At 40.2% G+C, this 24,867-nt stretch overlaps 1 protein-coding gene across 1 annotated transcript in view; it reads right to left on the bottom strand.

Annotated features, from left to right (window-relative positions):
- NBAS (NBAS subunit of NRZ tethering complex) overlaps window positions 1-24,867 on the bottom strand; it is a 407,958-nt gene that overhangs the window by 365,879 nt on the left and 17,212 nt on the right. The window contains exons 5-9 of the mRNA XM_084622071.1: window positions 22,540-22,587; window positions 20,638-20,681; window positions 19,092-19,225; window positions 17,781-17,914; window positions 17,583-17,681 (exon numbers count right to left, since the gene is read on the bottom strand). Coding sequence (XP_084478197.1) covers window positions 17,583-17,681; window positions 17,781-17,914; window positions 19,092-19,225; window positions 20,638-20,681; window positions 22,540-22,587 — 459 coding nt within the window. The remainder of the gene's footprint in view (window positions 1-17,582; window positions 17,682-17,780; window positions 17,915-19,091; window positions 19,226-20,637; window positions 20,682-22,539; window positions 22,588-24,867) is intronic.

Here is a 24,867-nt window from a genome sequence, read left to right as displayed (position 1 = left end):
CTACAATTAAAAACAGAATTATCAGACATATAGATGAATACAATTTGTTGGGGAAGAAGTCAACATGGTGTTTGTAAATGGAAATCACACCTCACCAATCTATTAGAATTCTTTGAGGGGTCAACCAGCATGTGCACAAAGTTGATCCAGTGGATATAGTTTACTTAGATTTTCAGAAAGCCTTTGACAAGAACCCTCAGCAAAGGCTCTTAAGCAAAATAAGCAGTCATGGGATAAGAGGGAAAGTTCTGTTATGGATCAGTAACTGGTTGAAATATAGGAAACAAAGAGGAGAATAAATGGCTAGTTTTCACAATGGAGAGAAGTAAATAGTGGTGTCCCCCAGGGGTATGTACTGTGACCAGTACTGTTCAACATATTCATAAATGATCTGGGAAAAGGGGTAAAAAGTGAGGTAGCAAAATTTGCAGATGATATAAAACTACTCAAGATAGTTAAGTCCAAAGCAGACCGTGAAGAGTTACAAAGGGATCTCACAAAACTGGGTGACTGGGCAACAAAATGGCAGATGAAATTCAATGTTGATAAATGCAAAGTACTGCACATTAGAAAACATAACCCTATTATACCTACAACATAACAGAATCTAAGTTAGCTATTACCACTCAAGAAAGATCTTGGAGTCACTGTAGTTTTCTGGAAACATGAACTCAATGTTCATTGGTAGTCAAAAAAGTTAACAGAATGTTGGGAATCATTAAGAAAGGGATAGATAATAAGGAAGAAAATATCATATTGCCTCTATATAAATCCATGGTACGCCCACATCTTGAGTTCTGCATGCAGACGTGGTCACCCCATCTCAAAAAGTATATATTAGAATTGGAAAAGGTATGGAAAAGGGCAACAAAAATGAAAAAATTACATGGCTCACATTAAGTGGACTAAAAATTGGCTAACTGATAGGTATAAATATGCAACTGTAAACAGGGAATCATGATCGAGCGGGATTAGGGGTATGGAAGAGCTTCCATATGAGGAGATATTAACAAGACTGGGACTTTTCAGCTTGAAAAAAAGGACTGGGGGGGGGAGAATATCATAGAGGTCTATAAAATCATAATTGGTGTTGAAAAAGAATAAACAACACTTCCTTATTTACTTTTTCATTACACCAGAACTAGGGGTCACCAAATGAAATTAATAGGCAGCAGGTTTAAAATAAACAAAATGTAGTATTTCCACCCACAACGCAGTCAACCTGCAGAACTCTTTGCCAGAGGATGTTGTGAAGACTGTAACAGGCTTAAAAAAAAAAAAACCACAGATAAATTCATGGAGTATAGGTCCATCAATGGCAGCCCTAGCTTCTGTTTGCCAGAAGCTGGGAATGGCGGACAGGGGATGAGTCACTGGATGATTAGCCATTTTGTTAATTTCCTCTGAAGAACCTGGCATTGGCCACTGTCGGGAGACAGGATACTGGGCTACGTGGACCATTGGTCTGACCCAGTATGGCCGTTCTTATGCCCTACTAGAACAACATACTAACCCACAGAGACCTTCCTACGAAGACTACAAAAATAAGGATTTTGGGTGAACTCCTCCTAAAGGTTGAAACAACAGACTGGACTTCTACATAGAGTGCTTCCGCCGACATGCATGGGCTGAAATAGTGGAAAAGCAACATCACTTGCCCTATAACCTCAGCCATGCAGAACACAATGCCATCCACAGCCTCAGAAACAACTCTGACATCATAATCAAAAAGGCTGACAAAGAAGGTGCTGTCGTCATCATGAATAGGTCGGAGTATGAACAAGAGGCTGCTAGGCAGCTCTCCAATACCACTTTCTACAAGCCATTACCCTCTGATCCCACTGAGAGTTACCAAAAGAAACTACACCATTTGCTCAAGAAACTCAAGAAAAAGCACAAGAACAAATCCACACAGATACACCCCTGGAACCCCAAACAGGGGTATTCTATCTGCTACCCAAGATCCATAAACCTGGAATTCCTGGACGCCCCATCATCTCAGGCATTGGCACCCTGACAGCAGGATTGTTTGGCTATGTAGACTCCCTCCTCAGGCCCTACGCTACCAGCACTCCCAGCTACCTTCGAGACACCACTGACTTCCTGAGGAAACTACAGTCCATTGGTGATCTTCCTGAAAACACCATCCTAGCCACTATGGATGTAGAAGCCCTCTACACCAACATTCCACACAAAGATGGAATACAAGCCGTCAGGAACAGTATCCCCGATAATGTCACAGCAAACCTGGTGGCTGAACTTTGTGACTTTGTCCTCACCCATAACTATTTCACATTTGGGGACAATGTATACCTTCAAATCAGCGGCATTGCTATGGGTACCCGTATGGCCCCACAGTATGCCAACATTTTTATGGCTGATTTAGAACAACGCTTCCTCAGCTCTCGTCCCCTAAAGCCCCTACTCTACTTGCGCTACACTGACGACATCTTCATCATCTGGACCCATGGAAAAGAAGCACTTGAGGAATTCCACCATGATTTCAACAATTTCCATCCCACCATCAACCTCAGCCTGGACCACTCCACACAAGAGATCCACTTCCTGGACACTACGGTGCTAATAAGCGATGGTCACAAACACTACCCTATACCGGAAACCTACTGACGCCTATTCCTACCTACATGCCTCCAGCTTTCACCCTGACCACACCACACGATCCATTGTCTACAGCCAAGCTCTACGATACAACCACATTTGCTCCAACCCCACGGATAGAGACAAACACCTACAAGATCTCTATCAAGCATTCTTACAACTACAATACCCACCTGCTGAAGTGAAGAAACAGATTGACAGAGCCAGAAGAGTACCCAGAAGTTACCTACCACAGGACAGGCCCAACAAAGAAAATAAACAGAATGCCACTAGCCGTCACCTTCAGCCCCCAACTAAAACCTCTCTAACGCATCATCAAGGATCTACAACCTGAAGGACAACCCATCACTCTCACAGAACTTGGGAGACAGGCCAGTCCTTGCTTACAGACAGCTCTCCAATCTGAAGCAAATACTCACCAGCAACCACACACCACACAACAGAATCACTAACCCAGCAACCTATCCTTGCAACAAAACCCGTTGCCAACTGTGTTCACATATCTATTCAGGGGACGCCATCATAGGGCCTAATCACATCAGCCACACCATCAGAGGCTTGTTCACCTGCACATCTACCAATGTGATATAGGCCATCATGTGTCAGCAATGCCCCTCTACCATGCACATTGGTCAAACTGGACAGTCTCTACGTAAAAGAATAAATGGACACAAATCAGACATCAAGAATTATAACATTCAAAAACCAGTCGGAGAACACTTCACTCTCTTTGGTCACTCGATTACAGACCTAAAAGTTGCAAAAAGACCTAAAAAAACTTCAAAAACAGACTCCAACGACAGACTGCTGAATTGGAATTAATTTGCAAACTGGATACAATTAACTTAGGCTTGAATAAAGACTGGGAGTGAATGGGTCATTACACAAAGTAAAACTATTTCCCCATGTTTATTCCCCCCCACTGTTCCTCAGACGTTCTTGTCAACTGCTAGAAATGGCCCACCTTGATTATCACTACAAAAGGTTCCCCGCCCCCCGCCCCGCTCTCCTGCTGGTAATAGCTCACCTTAAGTGATCACTCTTGTTACAGTGTGTATGGTAACACCCATTGTTTCATGTTCTCTATGTATATAAATCTCCCCACTGTATTTTCCACTGAATGCATCCGATGAAGTGAGCTGTAGCTCACAAAAGCTTATGCTCAAATAAATTGGTTAGTCTCCAAGGTGCCACAAGTGCTCCTTTTCTTTTTGCGAATACAGACTAACACGGCTACTACTCTGAAACCTGTGTTAAAACAGTAACCGTGTAACCTATTAAAATTCTATTGGTTACACAGTTCAACGTTTACCCAGGGAACTACAGTGCAGTGGGTGCTGCACCATCCCCACATTTTATGTGGGGCTCCACTGGGGCCCCCGCAGCCAGGACTCTGCTGCCGCCTGCACCAGCATCCCAGCGTGCCCAGGTTCCTGGCTGCCAGCCCCACGGCCGGGGTTCCACTGCTGCAGCACCTGGGGCTCTGTTGCTGCCCGGCATCCCAGCGCGCCCAGGGTCCTGGCTGCCGGGAGGGACCCCGGCTGTGGGTCCGGCAGGCCAGAGGGACCCCAGTGCCCCGGCACAGGGCAGCAGCCGGTATGCAGGGCGCACAGGGATGCCAGGATGGCATGTGCCACAGAGCCCCGGCCGCAGGGTCAGTAGTCCGGAGGGACCCCAGGCACGTGGGGCAGGCAGCCAGGATCCTGGGTGGAGTTTAACTGTTAACAGAAACCAGTAAGCATCAAGCTTATTGGTTAACTGGTTAAACTCTTATATCCCTATGCCCTACACGATTTAATATATTTAGTAAAATATATTAAACGGCTGTTACTCTGAAATGATTTAATATATTTATCGGTGACCTGGAAGAAAACAAAATCCTCACCAATAAGGTTCGCAGATGACACAAAAATTGGGGGCGTGGTAAATAATGAAAAGGACAGGTCACTGATTCATAGTGATCTAGCTTGTTTGGTAAACTGGGCATAAGCAAAGAACACGGATTTTAATATGGCTAAATCAGGGATACTGAAACTGAGGCTTGCGATCCACAAGTGGCTATTTAAGGCTCTTTGTAGCACATGATATTAAAATACTGTGAGATTTAATTATTTAATTAAATAATTTAATTATTAACCAGTCTAAGTTATTAACCAATCAGGATACTTTTACTATGTTATTAACCAAATGTAGTTGATAAAAATAATACTACTCAGTAATTTTGCTGTGAAAATAATATATAAATTAATATTTCCCATCATATTGTTTAAATATGAATATATAGTACTATAGTAAATGAAACAATGAATTCACACTACTGTGGCTCTACTGTGGTCACTAATTTGGCTCCTAAACCACTGAGGTCTGAGTACCACTGGGCTAAATGTAAATGTGTACCTCTAGGAACAAAGAATGTACCCATTCTTATGGGATGGGGAACTCTATCCTGGGAAGCAGCGACTGAAAAAGATTTGGAGGATCATGGGGGATAATCAGCTGAACATGAGCTCCCAGTATGACACCGTGACCAAAAGAACTAATGCAATCCTGGGATGCAAGTAAGCAAAAGGAGGCTATTTTACCTCTGCATTTGGTGCTGGAACACTGTGTCCAGCCTGCGTGTCCACAATTCAAGAAGAATGTTGATAAACTGGAGAGGGCTCAGAAAAGAGTCATGGGAATGATTAAAGGATTAGAAAACATGCCTTATGATGATCAAATAAATAGATTGAGCTCTGAGTCTCACAAAGAGAAGGTTAGAAGTGACTTGATTACAGTCTATATTTAATAATGGACTCTACAATCTAGCAGAGAAACGTGTAACACGATCCAATGGCTGGAAACTGAAGCTAGACAAATTCAGACTGGAAATAAGGTATACATTTTTCATAGTGACAATAATTAAAAATTGGAACAATTTACCAAGGGTCATGGTGGATTCTCCATCACTGACGATTTTTGAAACCAAGATTGGTTGTTTTTCTAAAAGATATGGCCTAGCAATTATTTTGGGGAAGTTCTATGGCCTGTGCTATACCAGAAGTCAGATTAGATGGTCATAACAGTCCCTTCTGGCATTAGAATCTGTGAATCTCTGGCTACTACACCCAGGAAAGTGAGCAGCCATATTCCGCTCCAACTGTAGCTCCCTAGTGGCCTCTTTAATGGAGCAGAAGCATCTGCTGTGCAAGACTTAAAAGTACAACAGAAAAAGCATTTTGACAAGTCTCCAAAAATGCATCTGCTTTCCTTTTAAGACATTTATGACATTTGTGAATTTACCTTACTACAAATATCTAAAGCTTTGTTCAAAGCTAATATGAAATTCAGTGCCTAAGCAAAATATTGCTACTTTAATGGTGCTGGGAAACAGATTTTTCTATGAGTAAGTAATACTTCTCATTCTGCAGTGAATTACATGAAGGGATTTTCATCAGTGAATTGTCAGATTATTGATCAACATTCCTCACATAGATCCAGGATGGACATGGTTGTGCAATATTCATAAATACCAAACAACATTTGGGTTGCAGGTTCCATCTCCAAATTATATATTAGCCATGTGCAAAGACTGCTTGAAACAAGCCATTTATCTAATGATTACATATAGGAAATAGAGTATCTCCATTTAAAATTAGTTTAAACTATTTTGTTTTTAAATTGACACCAATAATTTGCTGGGATTTACACACACACAGACACACACACAAATACTTTGTTCTAGTCAAGCTGAGTAAGTCTCCTTCAAAAGACATTCAAGCAAAGAGAGCCAGCATTGGGACTTTTTCTTAATGGAATTCACTGTTTAAAAACATGGTTTTCAGCATCACATTCAAGGGGAAGTTAAAAATACAGCAGGTAATGGAAGCGGAATTCCGACCCACAGGATCTATATTAGACAGCAGTTCTTCCAGCCCCCTGGCCAGAGGCTGGCCCAGACCCCAGGAGCCAATGGGGCGGGGCAGAGCAGCAGCATGGTTGGGAAATGGGGAGAAGAAAGAGGACAGTCCAGGCAGGGTGCCCCCACCTCACCCACCATTTTTGTCTGGAAGCTGCTTCATGGCATTTGCAAACTGCTTCTGAATGGACCCGCCCTCCCAAAGAACAATTTGGATCAGGAGTCTACCCAGCAAGCAGTACCCTAAAAGGCACAAAGCAACATGGCTTTTCTTCAGCCCTCTGACATCAGCCAACATTACTTGTATGAGATGCTGTTGATTCATGAAGGAAACGATTATTAGGAAGGAAGTCTAGAGAGGTCACTGGAGGAAAGACAGGGAGTTGCACTATGAAGGGCAGACATGGGAGTGATCAGTTAGACAAGGAGGATGGGGGGATGCATAGTAACTGGACTTGTTTTCTCACACATGTAAGATACCTCCCAGAATTCTGGAAATTATATAAATAAAAGATATAAAAACTTTGAAAAGAATATTAATTCAGCTGGAAAGAAAGATGGAAAGCTGCATCTCAAGGAGCTGTAGTCATGGAGGAAAGTGCAATCCTGCTTTCTCCTCCCTGCTGCTACAAGGTGTTTCCCATGTAGTATGTGCTTCTGCAGCCGGGAGGATGGGTGCTCGCCTCTTTAGAAAGCTCGTTTAGGATGGGTTTGTTCGTTCATTCATTTTAAACACACTGCCAAAACTGCCTGAAGGAAGTCAAGCAAGAGAAGGGAAATGGTGATTTTCCAAAGTTAATAGCTCAGCAAAACATGAACGGAATTTCGCAGAACATGCATAAAGCACATTTACAGTGAACTTTCAAAGGCCTGCTGAAAACAAGGGAGGTGTTCCAGTGTCTCAAAAAAGTTCTCAATAAACTTATAACAAAATGTTGGGCAACTTAAATATAGCGGTCACTACCAACTCCCTCCTAGATTAACAGAGTATAATTTTTCTATCATCTGAGAAACTGGACTAGAAACAAGCATGACGATCTGATTCTGCAGTATGTTCGACATGCAAATCTCTAATTCATTCTATGGCACTGATCTGCATGAACAAACACAGAGCCGGGAACTCAGGATGTCTGAAATTCTAATCCCAGTGCTGACCCTAACTCGCTGTGGACTTTGGGCAAGCTCCTACACCTTCCTGTCTGAGTTTCCCCGGTTGTAAAATGGGTATAACCATGCTTACCCACCTGCGTGGAGAGGATTAATTAAAGGTCTGTACATGAATTGAACATTGTTATGGGGTGGCATTCACCTCTCGAGTACTCCCTTGGCAGAGTGCATATGCCTGCACTTTTTCTCTGCTTTGCGGTGAGTCTTCAGTGACTCCGCCCTCCAGCCGAGTCTCTCTCAATCTGTATGTGAATTAAAAAGCAAACCCCTTCTGGGGTACAAGTCCAACAGGGGCCTCTCGGAGTGCCCTCTATAGCATCTCTTTATCTGCAGCCCTATCCTTGGGCTCGCTCCTCAATAGGTCCAGCAGGGCCTATAGCAGTACTCTGGTTCAAACTGTCTCTCAGCCCCTTTTGAACTCTCTCAAATTGTCCCTGCTCTGGAACAGAGCAGTGCCCCAGGTCCCCTCCCTAGAGGCAATATCTTTGCCCTCTATTGGTCTTTTTGGCCTCAGCTCTCCAGCTTGGCCACTACAGTTCAGTTCAGTGCCTCAAAGTCCAGGCCACTTCCCCAGTGGCTAATGTGGGGGGTGGGGAAATCCAGACCATCCACTGCTCCAGATCCCAGCCCAAAAACCCTATAGATAGCAGCTGCCCACCACGTACCTTTAAATAAACTGTGTTGCTGCTGCTACAATTTTCTGGGCCACTTCCCTGAAAGCCCCAAGCACATTCTTACCCTTACCTCAGGGCCTAGTCCTGGTTGTCTCTGCCAGCACTGCTCTGTCCAAGGTCCTGTACCTCCCGCAGCCAGCCACGCACACCATCTATGCTCCTCCATCTCCAGCAAGGAGCTGAACTCACTCTGGCAGCTGGCTCTGCAGTTCGTTTTATACCAAGCAGGCTAGCAGGACGCACCCAATCAGAGCCACTGTAGGCAGCTTGGAGGCCCTCTCCACGGCCCTTTTCTGGGGCAGAGTATGGCAGGCCCACAAGGCCTCCAGCAGGGGGGCTCAAGACCTAGTCCACCCCGTCACAAACACATGAAGGACTATGAAAATACTGGTATTATTATGGGAGTTCAATAAATGTAAGGACTGAAGACCTAGCTTCAGTACCAAACACAGAGAACTGTTTGAAAGATCATACTGTTATTTTACTGCCCTCCAAAAATTTAAGTGGTTTATTTCTCCCCTCTTCCCCCATGTTGATAAGCCAGATTCACATGTAGGTTATACTCAAGTACCCATCTGTTGCCTGATAAAAAGTGGTGCTAAGTGTTAATTCAGATAGTGCCACAACAAAAATCCATAAGGCAGGCAATAAAACAGTGGAAATGTATCAGCACAAACAAGCCAGCAAGTCATGAAAGACCTAGTGCACAGATGTCATTTGCTAATAATCACAAGACAGGGGTCAAATATACACAGGATTAAACTAAACTATTTACAGCCATATATAATTTATTGAATCCATAGGCACTTCACAAGTTTTGCATCAGCTCTCATTCACCAAGCCAAAAAAAAAAAAAAATCACTAAATGAAACTAGAAACATCTCAGTGGGGTTAGAATCCTGAAATTCGATTACAATTGACTACACTCTGTTGTCAGAGGTGAGTAATAGCCCAACAGTGGCATGAAGATAAAGGGAAAAGTTGTTAATAACGATGGCAGCAACCGAAGCTCCAACTCTGCCCAAACTAACTTTTAAAAACTCCATCCAAATAAATCTTTTCCCTAGGATTTTGGAAAAATCATCACATACCGTGCAATACATTTATAATTTAAAAGTCTCTTCTCAGGATAGATGAAATTCAGTGACAGCTGGAATGAAGCTGCCACATCAAGTTAGACAAAAAACCTTCTCCCAAGACAAAAGACCTTCTCTCCCAGGACTGAAGAAAAATTCATCATGGCAGCACATACTTAAAATTTTAAAAAGCTCTTCATAAAGACAGAAAAATGCAACAGCAGCAGCAGAAGCTATTAAGATGATTAGAGCCACTGCTATCAAAAGAACCTTAAAGCTCTTCTGAGAGCCATAGAAAAGGTCTAGAACCATTTACAAATTATTAATTTTTTTCCAGAGCTGGACAGGAGACTCAAAATAATAAAAAAAATCTTGACAGGTGCCTAAGGCTGCCAACAATCAGATCCTTTGAGTCAAATGTGTTTAGCTTTATAGATGCAGTGCTGTTGTAGCCGTGTTGGTCCCAGGATATTAGAAACAAGGTGAGTGAGGAAATAACTTTTATCGGAACAACTTCTGTTGGTTTTTGAGCTTACATAGAGCTTACATAGAGCTCTTCTTCAGGTCACCTGAAGTATGCTTTTACCTACTCCAAGTGATCTGAGGCAGAACTCTGTGTAAGCTCAAAAGCTTGTCTGTCTCACCAACAGAAGTTGTTGGTTCAATAAAAGTTATTTCCTCACCCATCTTGTCTCTCTCAGTTTTACATAATTTGAATAAACCAAGACTGCGTCAACAGAAAAATTACAGATGCATGCTTTGCATTCCCCCCCATCACCACCACCACACTCACATTATCTGTTGGGGATAGCCGAAGACACATACAATTCTACAGTAGGTAAATGCATATGGTTTCCTAGACCCAACAGAAAAAGAGGTAAGATTGTAAGATTCAAAAACATTATTTATTCAGCAAACTGGTAAGGCATTGCAAAAATAAAGCCCAGGGACTTTGGAGACAAATCCTCACACAGACTTAACCTTCAGACAAGAAACCCTTTCACAGCCATTCTCCATTTCCATTTCTGCATTTCCAATATGAGCTACAAACCCAATGAACCAAACACCCATCCATCATACATGCTTCTCAGAGCCAGAAGTGCTATCAACCTGCTACAAGACACATCCAGTAATTTCTTGCCCCATATACCTCACACACAGACCAGAGCATTAATTAATGCCCAGCATGACTTCTCTTCTCACTCTACAAAGAGTTCCTCATCCATCATGCCATTATGAATCAGAGTGCTCAATCTATCTTTCCTTTCCTCCCAACACAAATTGTAGACTCCACCATTCCTTCCCCATTCGCTCTTTCAACATGAATGGAGACTCCTCTCATCAAAGACAACTACAAATACAATCCATGCTAAAACAAAGTTTATGAATTCAGAAGAGACAGAGGTCTATTTTGACTGGAATAACCCAAGGCCATACAATTTTACTCAATGATCCCTGCATCTAGCCCAACAGCTTATGGTTAAACTAGACATTAGCGCATATCTTTAAATCAAGACTGGATGCCACATGATAGCGAATTCCTAATATGTTGCAACAGTTAATTACCCTCACTGTCAAAAATTTGGTGACTTCAAATTCCAAACCACAGTTCGCAGAACACCCCCATTCATTAAACCAAACCAAGCCAGTCTTTGAACAAGGGAAGGGACGGGAAAAGAGAAGAGACTGTATTGCGCTTGCATTTGTAATCATTTTTTTTTTATTCTGAAGCTGAGAGAATGATAAGCGCACTCTCACTAGGTCATAATTGTGACTCCATAGTCACAATAACCTCTCACTATACTTATTTAAATATTCTCTCTGTAGAACTAGCAGCTCAAAACACCACAGGTCCATGTTAGTGCACCAAACTAAGAAGTGAAAACAAAGCCCCATATTCTATGTGACACATTAGAACTAAAAGAGTGGCAACATTCCCCCAAGCTCTCTCCACACTGACCTCCACTCCACTCAGTAGGACATTCCTTGTAATATAAAAATAGTAATGTTTTATTTAAACAAATTTAAACGTTTTCAGCAGGCTAAGATTTTTACATTAACTCCCACCTGCACTGTATAAGTTTCCCCATCATCATCAAATGCCAAAGTGGAGTAGGGCTGAGGTATGAGCAGATTCCATCCATGTCTGTTTGAGCTGTCATTTAAACCTGTGGGGGTTTTGGCTGGATGGTTTTATATATCATGTTTTACCATTGTCTCCCTGTATGTCCATGGTCTCTCTCTCTCTATGCACTCTGCCATACAGAACAACTTTAGGCCGTGAGTATGGGGTCGATGAACTGCATCTCCAGGACTTAATTTGTGCCAGGTCTTGCTGGGGCTCACTGGCAGTCCATAGCCCCAACACCTCTAGCTTGCTGTATCAATTATGAATGTAAAAAAATTGCTTGGGCCCCGGCAGCTCTTTCGTTACAAATTAAGCACTGTGTGTGTCTCCAAGATTTGACAAAGAAAACCAAATATCTGATCACCAGTGGAACATCCAGATCTAAAGCTAAGGGTTGCAAAGGGCAAATGGATTTTCTGCTAGTTTATCTTGCTGGCAGGCCAAGCCTGGCAGGGTATCCATTCTTATACCACCCTCATAACCGTAGTGTCTGAGCACCTCCCAAAACTGCATTGCAGAAGGTGACCAGCACTTGTCATTTTCTGACAAAATTCTGTGGGGGTTTTATTGATTTCTTTTATGTCAGCTGCACTATGTGCTTTTATTATTGACAGCAAGATCAAAGCAGTGCCTTGCACCTGGAATGGAAAGTAGTGAGGTTTGCTCCTGTGGAAGTTGGCTCCAGAGCCTTGCACTGGCCCCTGAGAAAAGCTCTGTCTTCTGCAAAGACTAGCTTCACCCTTGCAGCGATTATCACTGAGGAATGGAGGTATCGACCAATCGCTATCCTGAAGCTTTAGGCGATCTTTGAGAAAGAGGACAATTAGGGTTACTGTCATCTAGGAAGGCACAGGTGGAGGCTTTGGTTTTGCTGTGTAAGAAGCATTTGAGGCTTTCTGAACTTCCTCTGTCCCTTCCCATTATGGGAAGCTGATGAGGTAACTTTAAAATTTGAGGGAAGGTTTTGAATTCCTCATCTTGTACCCCAACCCATTTTGGCAACAAGATGCATAACTGTACTCAGCACCTAATCCTGACACCGAACAAGTTTAACGTGTCTAATAATATTATCAGCAGTGAAACTTTAAAGTTTACACTTTTCACACAGCTATTGTTTCAAGTTGTCTGCAGACTCAACTGAACAGCATTACATCATTTATATTTATTTACTTTGCAATTATTGCATCTTGAGTCTTAAAATTGTTTTAAAATGAAAGCACAGACTCTTAAGCACAACTCTGTAGCACTTTAAAAGTGAACTTCAGTTATGTAGTAATTTTACAGGACTACATGATATTATACATATGCTAATGAATGAACCAGTCTGATTTCTCTCTCTCTCTCTCTCTCACACACACACACACACACACACACAGAGGAAAAGGAGAAAGCAAACAAACAGTAAGTAAAACAGTGGCATGTAAATTGGACAGTTGAAGTTCTTACCATTTCAATAAGCTAAAGCATTCACACTGGTCCACAATCAGGCAATTTTTAATCTAGCTGTCTCCCTTTAAATTCTCTCACTTTCTGGACAATAAGAATAACTCCAAGAAAAGACTTTGCTTACGAATCTTGAGCTCTCTGGTGTCAGAAGTCAAGAATTTTCTGACACCCAGAATGAATACAAAAATCAAGAGGAACAGAGGATTTGCTCACTCACAGGGTCAAAGTAACATCTGTTTCATTCTCCTCATCCACTTAATTAAAAAAAAAAAATCTTTCGAATACTTATTTTTAAACACTACTGAACATAAATTTTGAACAGTTGGAAGAACTTAATATGATACTGTTATTGTGAATTTAGGACCATAACTGAATGCTGATAGCTTTGATGGAAGCAATCCTCCAGCACTAGGTATCTTTCTTTTCATGCCAGAATGTTATTTATCCCCACAGAACAGATGGTATTTACGTAAAATATGAGGAAACAACTTTTATCAACTGTATGCTTCCTATTAAAATCAGCCATAATTGCTAATCCTCTGGCTACTGAACATTTCTAACAACAAAAGACACCTGATAACACTGTCTGCTGCTTTTGTTTACTTTACTTACTAATATCAGTCAAATGAAAGACTTTGACCAACCCACTGGAATAAGAAACACTTTTTATATAATAAATATTTTATTTATCTCTAAGTTTTCCATGCATAAATAGTTTTGACAAGATTGCTTTGTGAGCAAGTAACTACATGATATTCAGAGCTTCTATTACTCAACTGTCAAATACACCAATTGATTTATTTTCCATTTTTAGAAATTCCACAGCAGCTAACATACCTAGCATGAAAAAAAAAAAAATCCCATAATGATGTAATTTTTACACAGAAAGAACGAAACAGCCAAGAACATCCAAGTAATGTCTGAATCAGTCACACACATACTATAAGCTAGTGTATTATCCAATATTCTTCACAGTACAGTAAAATTCATTCTGAAGGTTTAATCAACTCTCGATCACAAATCTGGCAGCAGGAAAGACGGCTTGTTTTAAAGATCTGGGAGCAAGCATAGTAAATGTCAAGCGCTAATAGGCTTGGCCTGAATGAGGCCCAGTGCAGCCAGGTACTATATAAGTTTCTCCATGCAGCTCTGCCAAAGCTTTTTAACTCTGACCTATAACACCCTGGAACTCTGGAGGAGGCTGTCACTTGTACTGAATTTGAATTATGCCAAGTTACGTGATATGCACAAATGAGGGAGAAGATGACCAAATTCTTTCACTTCTGACCAAAGCCAGGGTTAACCCACTAAGTCAGTAAACTCCAACATGCAAGTGTCCTACTTGAAAGGACTGTAAAGCAGAAGGACTGATGCTCTCCTTGTTAAGGAAAAAGGAGTTTGTTGAGTTGTAAGGATGGCCACCTAACTGGGCATGCATAATCAGAGCAGAAGTTCCCAACACCTCAACACAGTAATGTTGCCTTTAACATTTTTCAGCTTGGCTGGTGCAAATGAGAACATGCCTAGCTTCATCTCTGAAAATGATAGCACCAATTTTCCGTCTCAAACAGCAACAATATCAGTTCTCATAGGAGAAATTCCACCTACCAAGACCAAAGTTTAGACTCTGCCACTGAAGAGAAACTGAAAAGAGTTAGGTTTTTAAAAATGGATTAATACATGAAAGAAATATTTGTTTTAGAGACACAAGTGTTTTAAATAATTAAAAATAACTGAAAAAAAAAAAAAGGAAAAAAAAGGAAAGGAAGCCACCTCCTACCCCATCTAAATCCAAATGAAGAGCCGCCGATTAGCCAGTCTTTCAAGTCCACTATCTGTGCCCGACACATTACAAAAAAATCAACACAGAAAAGCTTTGAATATCAAAGCCTGACATGTCATTGCAAAATTCAAATGCAAAGAAAAACTTGCATGAAAATAAAAATATTGTGATTCAAAACTGTACATTTTGCATGAACCTGATGTTACTCAAACAATGATCTCCCCATTCTAAGGTTGTGTGCTTTATTTGATAATTGAGAGCCACATAAGGAATTTAAGAAAATTCCTCTTAACATTTTTGGCATTTGGGATAATATTGTTCCATTTTGTGGAAAAGCAGGTTTGTCACATCAGCAAGTGTCCCTACATCTCCTCCCATGAACAAAATTCTCTCAAAACAACAGATACTGGCATCCTGGATCAGCCAAAAAAAAAAAAAAAAAGACTACTTTGGATAACTGTGAAAGGGGTTAACGTTTTCACTGCCTTGACGTCTATGGATTATTCCTGAGTTACACCAGTGTAAGCAAGAGAATAAGTCTCGCTATTCCTCAACATAGAATCATAGAAGTGGAAGGGACTTTGAGAGGTCATCTAGTCCAGTCCTCTGCACTCAACGCAGGACTAAGTATTATCTAGACCATCCCTGACAGGTGTTTGTCCAACCTGCTCTTAAAAATCCCCAATGATGGAGATTCCACAACCTCCCTAGGCAATTTATTCCAGTGCTTAACCACTCTGACAGTTAGGAAGTTTTTCCTAATGTCCAGCCTAAACCGCCTTTGTTGCAATTTAAGCCCGTTGCTTTTTGTCCTATCCTCAGAGGTTAAGAACAACAATTTTTCTCCCTCCTCCTTATAACAACCTTTTATGTACTTGAAAACTGTTATCATGTCCCCTCTCAGTCTTCTTTTCTCCAGACTAAACAAACCCAGTTTTTTCAATCGTCCCTCACAGGTCATGTTTCCTAGACCTTTAATCATTTTTGTTGCTCTTCTCCGGACTTTCTCCGATTTGTCCACAGCTTTCCTGAAATGTGGAGCCCACAACTGAACACAGTACTCCAGCTGAGGCCTAATCAGCGCGGAGTACAGTGGAAGAATTACTTCCCATGTCTTGCTTACAATACTCCTGCTAATACTTCCCAGAATTATGTTTGCCTTTTCTGCAAGTGTTACACTGTTGACTCATATTTAGCTTGTGATCCACTATGATCCCCAGATCCCATTCCACAGTACTCCTTCCTAGGCCATTTCCCATTTTGTTTGAATGTAACCGATTGTTCCTTCCTAAGTGGAGTACTTTGCATTTGTCCTTATTGAATTTCATCCTATTTTCTTCAGACTATTTCTCCAGATCATTTTGAATTTTAATACTATCTTCCAAAGCACTTGCAATCCCTCCCACCTTGGTATTGTCAGCAAACTTTATAAATGTACTCTATGCCATTATCTAAATCATCGATGAAGATATTGATCAGAACCGGACCAGAACTGATGCCTGTAGGACCCCACTCGTTATGCCCTTCCAGCATGACTGTGAACCACTGATAACTACTCTCTGGGAACGATTTTCCAACCAGTTATGCACCCACTTTATAGTAGCTCCATCTAGGTTGTATTTCCCTAGTTTGTTTATGAGAAGGTCATGCGAGACATTATTAAAAGCAAAAGCCTTACTAAACATCTATAACGTAAGTTTCTCTTGAGCACATCTATGTAGCCGAACGCATATTATTTCATTCCTGTGGTAAGGACCAACAAAAAAGTTACAGTACTGTAAATAACTAACCTGGGTACTTAGGGATATTTGATGCAATAATGGAGGATTTCAGCAGTCAAGTTAAGTAGTTACGCATTTCACAATTACTATGCAACTTTAAAGCATTCTGAAGTAAAAAAACCATTTCTCATAAGTCTGTGGGCGTGGAGCCTGCCAGTAATCTCTGCTCTCTGACAGAGTGTTTAACCAATACTGGTTTGAAAGTATTAAGTAATGCCAAAGACTTTGTACATTCCTTGTAAATAAACAAGATTGCATCACGGAAAACACCAGATTCCATCAATTCCATCAGGTTCCATCAATTGGAACAATTGGCAGAGCCCTAAACTTTGACTAGCCGCTCAGGTCAAAAAGGCAACAATATTTTAAAAGCCAAATTCTAACAATGTGAAAAATACTCTAATCACAACATTAAAAAGTAACACTGAATACTTAATTTCTTAATAAACTACTAACCATCCCATAGGAAGACGATATTATCAGTTGGAAGTACAGAAGAATGGAGAGAAAGTAGATTCGATTTATATGCATGGGATAGCAGGGAATTATAGCTTAGTATGGTAAATTCCATTTTTAAAAAAAGTTAACGTTGACACCTAAGAGCCTAATCCTAATAAGACAACTCTTGTTGACTTTAATGGGAGTCAGATCATGCCCTAATAAAGCAGAATTACAAATTTGGATCCTGATCCTGCGAATATGTATGCAAACTGTTCCACTGAGTCCACAAGTTTGCAGGATGGAAGCCACAACGACCATAAAGTTCCCCTAACTTTCCCATACATTCCACAGAGAACTGCATTCTTGCAGTTGTGTTCTGCATCATGAGCCTGAACTTATCAGTAAAATGACACAGTTCACCCAGAGACCATTCATAGTTAGAGACAGCAAGTCAGCAACAGGTATTCCTAAGAACCATTGCGTGAATGCATATAACTATATGCAGTACTCTTAGGTATTTATCACTACAATGATTATTCATGTTTTATTTAGTCTGATCAAAAGCTTACCTGTGCCCAAGATGATAAACCACTGTAGTTATTCCATGGGCATAATGGCTGCTGAAGTTGAAACTATGACTCTCTTGGAAGCTTTGGTTTGTTCCAACACTAGACCAGAAAAAATTAATAGAGTTTATATTTTAGAGGGGAAAAAGGTACTTCAAGTTTGTTCTGAAATGTACCACAAGCATCTGAGTTCATTTTTACCTTACAAGGTAACTTTTCAGTTCTCCACGATAATTGATGACTAGCAGTTCGGCTGACCATTGGGCACTTGCTTTATATTCTAGAAAGATCAATCCAGCAATTGCGTAGCTCAGATCTCCTGGAAAACTGGTTGCCTTTTACCAAACAACACAAAAAAAGACAGACATTTATAGGTAAAACACAAGGAAGCAGCTAAGTTGAACTAACAGAAATAATTCATATACATCATTAGTTCCAGAAGAAAATGAGCTTGCCCTTCACAATACTAAGGAAAGGCAGTCATGTTAACACAGAACATAAGGTGCTTAGACAATATATTGAGGGAAAGTGATTAAAAGATACCCAAAAACGTTAGCTCATAATAACTTGTCCTTCAGGCTGTGAAAGATTTATTGATTTTAATTCTGAAATTGTTATTAGCTTGCTGTAAACAGCATTACATTTCCTCAGATAAAAGACCATTTTGTTGAGATCCCTGTAGCAACAATGCCAATTTTGGATCATGATCAAATCAGAACATAAGCTGCACAGTGGCAGACCTGATCAGTACTTTCATGAGAAGGGGAAAAAAAGAAAAAAAAAGGAAGTTCAGATGCTATTGCGGGTTGTGGTGCTGGCAGTGTTTCCTTAGAGCAGTGATACTCAGACCTCAGTGGTTCAGGAGCCAAATTAGTGATCAACATTACCCAAAAGAGCCACAGTAGTGTGAATTCATTGCTTTGTTGACTATTTTTATACACACACACACTATTCTCAAAGCAAAACGACTGACTAAGCATTATTATTTTATCAACTACAATTGCTTAACAACATAGTAAAAGCCTCCTGATTGGTTAATAATTAAATCACACTGTGTTTTAATATCATGTGCTGCAAAGAGCCAAAGGAGAGACATTAGAGAGCACGTGCAGCTCACGAGCCTCAGTCTGAGTATCATTGCCTCAGAGTCTGCCCCAATAAAGGTATTAGAGGCCACCGAAAGCTGTCGGATCAGCCATATTTTTGGAGGATAGTCACGATAAAGTTCCAGTCAGCTGTGTTCTTTGATGATCCATTGGCACTTTCAGTGAGAATTGTGAGCAGGAATAATGTACTTTGTTCATTTAACACTTGTAGCTCAGTTGTATTTAGTCTAAATATTTCATACTACACTACTAAACACTAATAGCACGTTTGTACTGTAAATCCTTGCACTAGAATATACTGCTATTAAACTTTTACAGAGAAGAGAGTAGAAGCAGTCATTTGAGTGCATACAAGTCACACAGGGTTCCACTGTATGAAACTTTATTTAATAAACAGAATAAATACCGGAGAAATTACGAAGAGCTCACTGCCCATCAGGTCAAATACTCTCACAGTTCCACTGCTTTCAGCATAGGCAAGCAGTGTGCAGTCATGACTCCATGCCACTCGTCTCCACTGTGTGTTAGGATCCTTCGGCACTACAGAGAAGGCAAGATGTATTCATAAAAATATGGCTATGGTTTCAATGGTTACATTATAAACTGTACTCAACTGTTTTCATCTATCAACTTTCTGAGTCTTAATTAGGACAATACAGAGTTTTGTTGGATCATGCAAATGAATCTTACTGTAACTCATCCACAGTAGTGGAAAACCTTGAGACTAGGAGTCTGAATTTCCTAACTTTTGTACTATAAAAATGTCATTCTTTACACAGCATTAATGTACTGCTTGCATATGTGGAAATCTTTTTAACAGCTTAAAAATAGAGTGATGTGAAAAAATAAAAGAGATATAACAGAAACTCTGCCTCAACTTTCCTTATTACACAGACACACGACAATTTTGTACATAGGTGTTACATAAAGTGTATTCTTTAAAGACTATAAAGAGTTCAATCATTGCACTATGCACTTCTTATTGTCCAGCAACAATAACTGATCATCTTACCACCTGAAAATAAGCATCCACTGGGATCAATTAGCAAAGAGAAGAGTACAGCCTATTCCAGGCAGCCTATCCCATTATCTAACAGACTTAAAATTAAGACTAGCAGAAGGAAAGAGAGAGACTGACTTGCTGGGTACATACAGTATTTCCAGCACTATAGTATTACCCTACTGAAAATTATTGTAACAAGTTTTTTGGAAGCTTACTGTAATTCTATTTTATGAACACTATTGCATCTATCCTACCATCATACTGCATTGATATGATTGTTTTAAAGGAAGAGCTTCCTTCCTCAGACCTAAAAGATGTCACATTTGAAGGAGTCATTTAAACACAACGGATAACCTTTCCAAAGGCACCTTAATCTCAGTTTCAAAATGATTTAGGAATCACTGAGTCTCACTGAAAGTCAATGAGATTTATGGCCCATAAGTCACCTAAGTGCTTTTGAAATTTTTCCCCAAGCATGACAGGAGGTAGTCAGATTAATAGGATAGAGAATGCAAAGGACTTTCAATTAGAGTTATGGTACCTTTAAAAAAAAATAAAAATGAAGTACTCCCTTCAGCTCCGATTACAAACATTTATTTGATCTTTAACTGAGCTTTGGTGGAGGACAGCTGAACCACTGTGCAGTCACACCATAACCAAGACGCTTTTGTACACATCAATGCTTGTAGCCTGTCTTGTTTTTTGATATTCAATACTCTACTACTGCCTCAACATGCCCTCTTAACTCTACACTCTCCACATCAGAGATTCAGGCTCAGTACGCTAGTCAGGGTGGAGGAAGGGAAAAGTGGAGAAAACACAGCCAGTCAGACTGTATCAATGTTATTAAAAGGTATTTCCTTAAAAGAGCACATGAATAATCTTTTAAACCCAATAAGCAATACTGCTGCTTAAGAAACCTCCTTGACATCAAAAAAGTTTTTCATACCTTGACATTTTCCAACAATGGATCCAAAGTCATCTTTTGCAGACCTGTAAATCATGAACAGATGTAATTAACTGAATTTAATGAAGAAAACTGAAAAATACTGCAGCATTTATAAAATAATTAGAAAAAAGAGTCAGAAGCATCCATTCCACCAGATTATATCAGCACCTGACAAACTAGGCAGTTAAATGTGGGATCTACACAAGCTCAGTATCCTGTAAGGCTAGTATTTCAAACACAGTGTAAAAATTCAGCCAGTTACAGCCACACAGTAAAAATGCAAACTTCAACCTTACATTCTAGGAAGTTTAACATTTGTGATGTTCTTGTCTATTTTCATCAAAACAGTTTTCATACATTTTCTTCTTTTACATATAAATAGCAGGTTTGATCTTCCAGCAAATGGATTTTTGTGAAGCAAGCAAATACACTCAGTCAAGACTTGTTCTGCAGATAAGTGTGTGGTGGTTGCCATTGAACTTGCAAATAAAGGTGGGTTGGCTGGCTCTTTTGGGGAAAGGTAAGTAAAAATCTCTACATCATTTTACTCAAATCAGTATTATGTGTAGAGCACCATAAATGTTCAAGGCACTTTACAGATAAGTAAAATGACAGCTCCTTGCCACAATCCAGTGAGATGCCAAACACCCCCTGTCAAGGTTCCTCCCCCACTCTGAATGCTAGGGTACAGATGTGGGGACCTGCATGAAAACCTCCTTAGCTTATCTTTACCAGCTTAGGTCAAAACTTCCCCAAGGTACAAAATATTCCACCCTTTGTCCTTGGATTGGCCGCTACCACCACCAAACTAATACTGGTTACTGGGGAAGAGCTGTTTGGAAACGTCTTTCCCCACAAATACTTCCCAAAACCTTGCACCCCACTTCCTGGACAAGGTTTGGTAAAAAGCCTCACCAATTTGCATAGGTGACCACAGACCCAAACTCTTGGATCTGAGAACAATGAAAAAGCATTCAGTTTTCTTACAAGAAGACTTTTAATAGAAATAGGAGTAAATAGAAGTAAAGAAATCCCCTCTGTAAAATCAGGATGGTAGATACCTTACAGGGGAATTAGATTCAAAACAGAGAATCCCTCAAGGCAAAACCTTAAGTTACAAAAAAGATACACAGACAGAAATAGTTATTCTATTCAGCATAATTCTTTTCTCAGCCATTTAAAGAAATCATAATCTAACACATACCTAGCTAGATTACTTACTAAAAGTTCTAAGACTCCATTCCTGGTCTATCCCCGACAAAAACAGCATATAGACAGACAGACACCCATTGTTTCTCTCCCTCCTCCCAGCTTTTGAAAGTATCTTGTCTCCTCATTGGTCATTTTGGTCAGGTGCCAGCGAGGTTACCTTTAGCTTCTTAAGCCTTTACAGGTGAGAGGAATTTTCCTCTGGCCAGGAGAGATTCTAAAGGGGTTTACCGTTCCCTTTATATTTATGACACCCCCTCTTCCTTCCCCAATGTGACTTCAGTGAGAGAGGAGGACACTCAGCACCTCCAAAGGTTAAAACAGAGATTACTTAACAGGGCAAGCAATGAAATACAAAGGAGGGAGGGAGACACAAAGGAGTACAAAAGCAGTGAAAGATCATGAAATGTGCTTAGTGAAGTTCATCCATCTTGTTCATGTCTCTTTCGGTCTTCATTTTTAAAAATGCAGTCTTTGTGTTTATGGGCAGTGTCAGGAATAAAGCAAAGGGTGTAAAGCTGCTGCTTTTAAAGTTAATAGGTTCTAAGACCATTTAACAAATTCTGATGCCTAAAATACAAACAAAAAATTAACTTTACCTTTAAAAATATAGCTTATAAACCCCTAAATCCATTTTCCCAAGATACTCCATGAAATTGGTAGTGAAATGATAGATAATACTGAGTTACCTACCTGATTTCTACACATTGGTCCTGAACAACTGCCAACAGTTTACCATGACTGAAAGGGGGGAAAAAAAAAGCATTTCACGTTAAAATTCAATTAAAATAAAAAGTTGCTTTTGTGAAACATGGGTCACGCAATTAGGTATCACTTTACAAACTCAAAAAGAAAAGGAGTACTTGTGGCACCTTAGATACTAACCAATTTATTTGAGCATAAGCTTTCGTGAGCTACAGCTCACTTCATCGGATGCATACTGTGGAAAATACAGAAGATGTTCTTATACATACAAACCATGGAAAAATGGGTGTTTACCACTACAAAAGGTTTTCTCTCCCCCCACCCCACTCTCCTGCTGGTAATAGGTTATCTAAAGTGATCACTCTCCTTACAATGTGTATGATAATCAAGGTGGGCCATTTCCAGCACAAATCCAGGGTTTAACAAGAACGTCTGAGGAGGCGGGGAGGGGTATAATTCTTGACATCTGATTTGTGTCCATTTATTCTTTTATGTAGAGATCGTCCAGTTTCACCAATGTACATGTCAGAGGGGCATTGCTGGCACAAATCAGATGTCAAGAATTATAACATTAATAAACCAGTCGGAGAACACTTCAATCTCTCTGGTCACGCAATTACAGACATGAAAGTTGCGATATTACAACAGAAAAACTTCAAAACCAGACTCCAGCGAGAGACTGTTGAATTGGAATTCATCTGCAAATTGGATACAATTAACTTAGGCTTGAAGAGAGACTGGGAATGGTTAAGTCTTTATGCAAGGTAATCTATTTCCCCTTGTTTTTTCCTACCCCCTTCCCCCATTCCTCAGACATTCTTGTTAAACCCTGGATTTGTGCTGGAAATGGCCCACCTTGATTATCATACACATTGTAAGGAGAGTGATCACTTTAGATAACCTATTACCAGCAGGAGAGTGGGGTGGGGGGAGAGAAAACCTTTTGTAGTGGTAAACACCCATTTTTTCATGGTTTGTATGTATAAGAACATCTTCTGTATTTTCCACAGTATGCATCCGATGAAGTGAGCTGTAGCTCACGAAAGCTCATGCTCAAAAAAATTGGTTAGTCTCTAAGGTGCCACAAGTACTCCTTTTCCTTTTGCGAATACAGACTAACACGGCTGTTACTCTGAAACGTGTCATTTTACAAACTCAGATTTAAATTCTGTCTTACATTCCAAGTGAAAATAATTGGATGATGACAATTATTAGAAGATACTGGTACCCACAATGTAAATTAGCAGTTAGTAGATTCCATATGTCACTGGCTGCATCATATCACTCAGGACTATTAATATCTCATTTTTTGTTAGCACTAACTATTAAAAAAACTTAAATGGTTGTTCCAAAGGAGGTCAGAGTCAAACACTGCTGAAGGATAATTTCAAAGGCAGAAATATTTGTAATTATGCCTGCTAAGACAGGAGTTAATCAAATATCATGTTTCAGGGTGATCACTACTGGGGCGAGGAAGGAAATTCTCATCCTGCCTCAAATATACAGCATTGCACAATTACGTTATTGAAGAAGGGGTCTCCCCTTCTTCTGAAGCATCAGGCACAGACCATTGCCTTCAGTCAGATACCAAACATGCTGAACCTTTGTTCAGATCCAATATGACACATACTATGTTTGAGAGCCATAATAAAACACCCTGAGTAAAGCTATTGCAAACTAATATCAGGTCATGCAATCCTCCTATGTATACATTTTCCATTTCTTTATTTAACTATTGTAAAACAGCTATTTTTAGTACCAGAATTTTTCCACACATCAAAGGCCAGACTTAGAAGGTGCTGAGCTGCTCCGGGAAACTACATTATACTCACCTCCCACTAATTTTAACGGAACTTGATGACATAGTATCTTGCAGGTTCTAGGACTTTAGTAAAGCAAGCCTTGACAAGTCACCCAGTAGATTCTCAGCCAAAGATTCATCCTACTTACTTGCAAATTGAGCTCGCATTCAGGGGTGAGCAGGAGGAGGAGGATGGAAGCCTGCATGCAGTTCCACACACAGCAGATATGATGGGTAAAACTAAATGAGATGGTTCAGACAACACTGCCAAACCACTAGCCTCAGGGACAGGGAGGCCACCAAAGTTAAACCCATGACCAAATCTGGACCCATACCTTATTTTCTTCTTCTTCAGCTCATGTCTCTCTGATAATGCTAAATTATTGCTGTCTAAATAGAATTTTTTATATGCTAGCTCAACTAACTTATTACAAAAATTACTAGAAAGAGTGAGCTTGCCTTTTTTTCCCCCATAAATGTATATGAAACAGTGTGTGTCAACAAAGACACAGAAA

Source organism: Lepidochelys olivacea, assembly GCF_965140295.1.
Source record: "Lepidochelys olivacea isolate rLepOli2 genome assembly, chromosome: 3".
NCBI classification, from domain to species: Eukaryota; Metazoa; Chordata; order Testudines; family Cheloniidae; genus Lepidochelys; species Lepidochelys olivacea.
The sequence above is the reverse complement of the archived record's forward strand: the minus strand, read 5'-3'. Positions and strand labels throughout refer to the sequence as shown.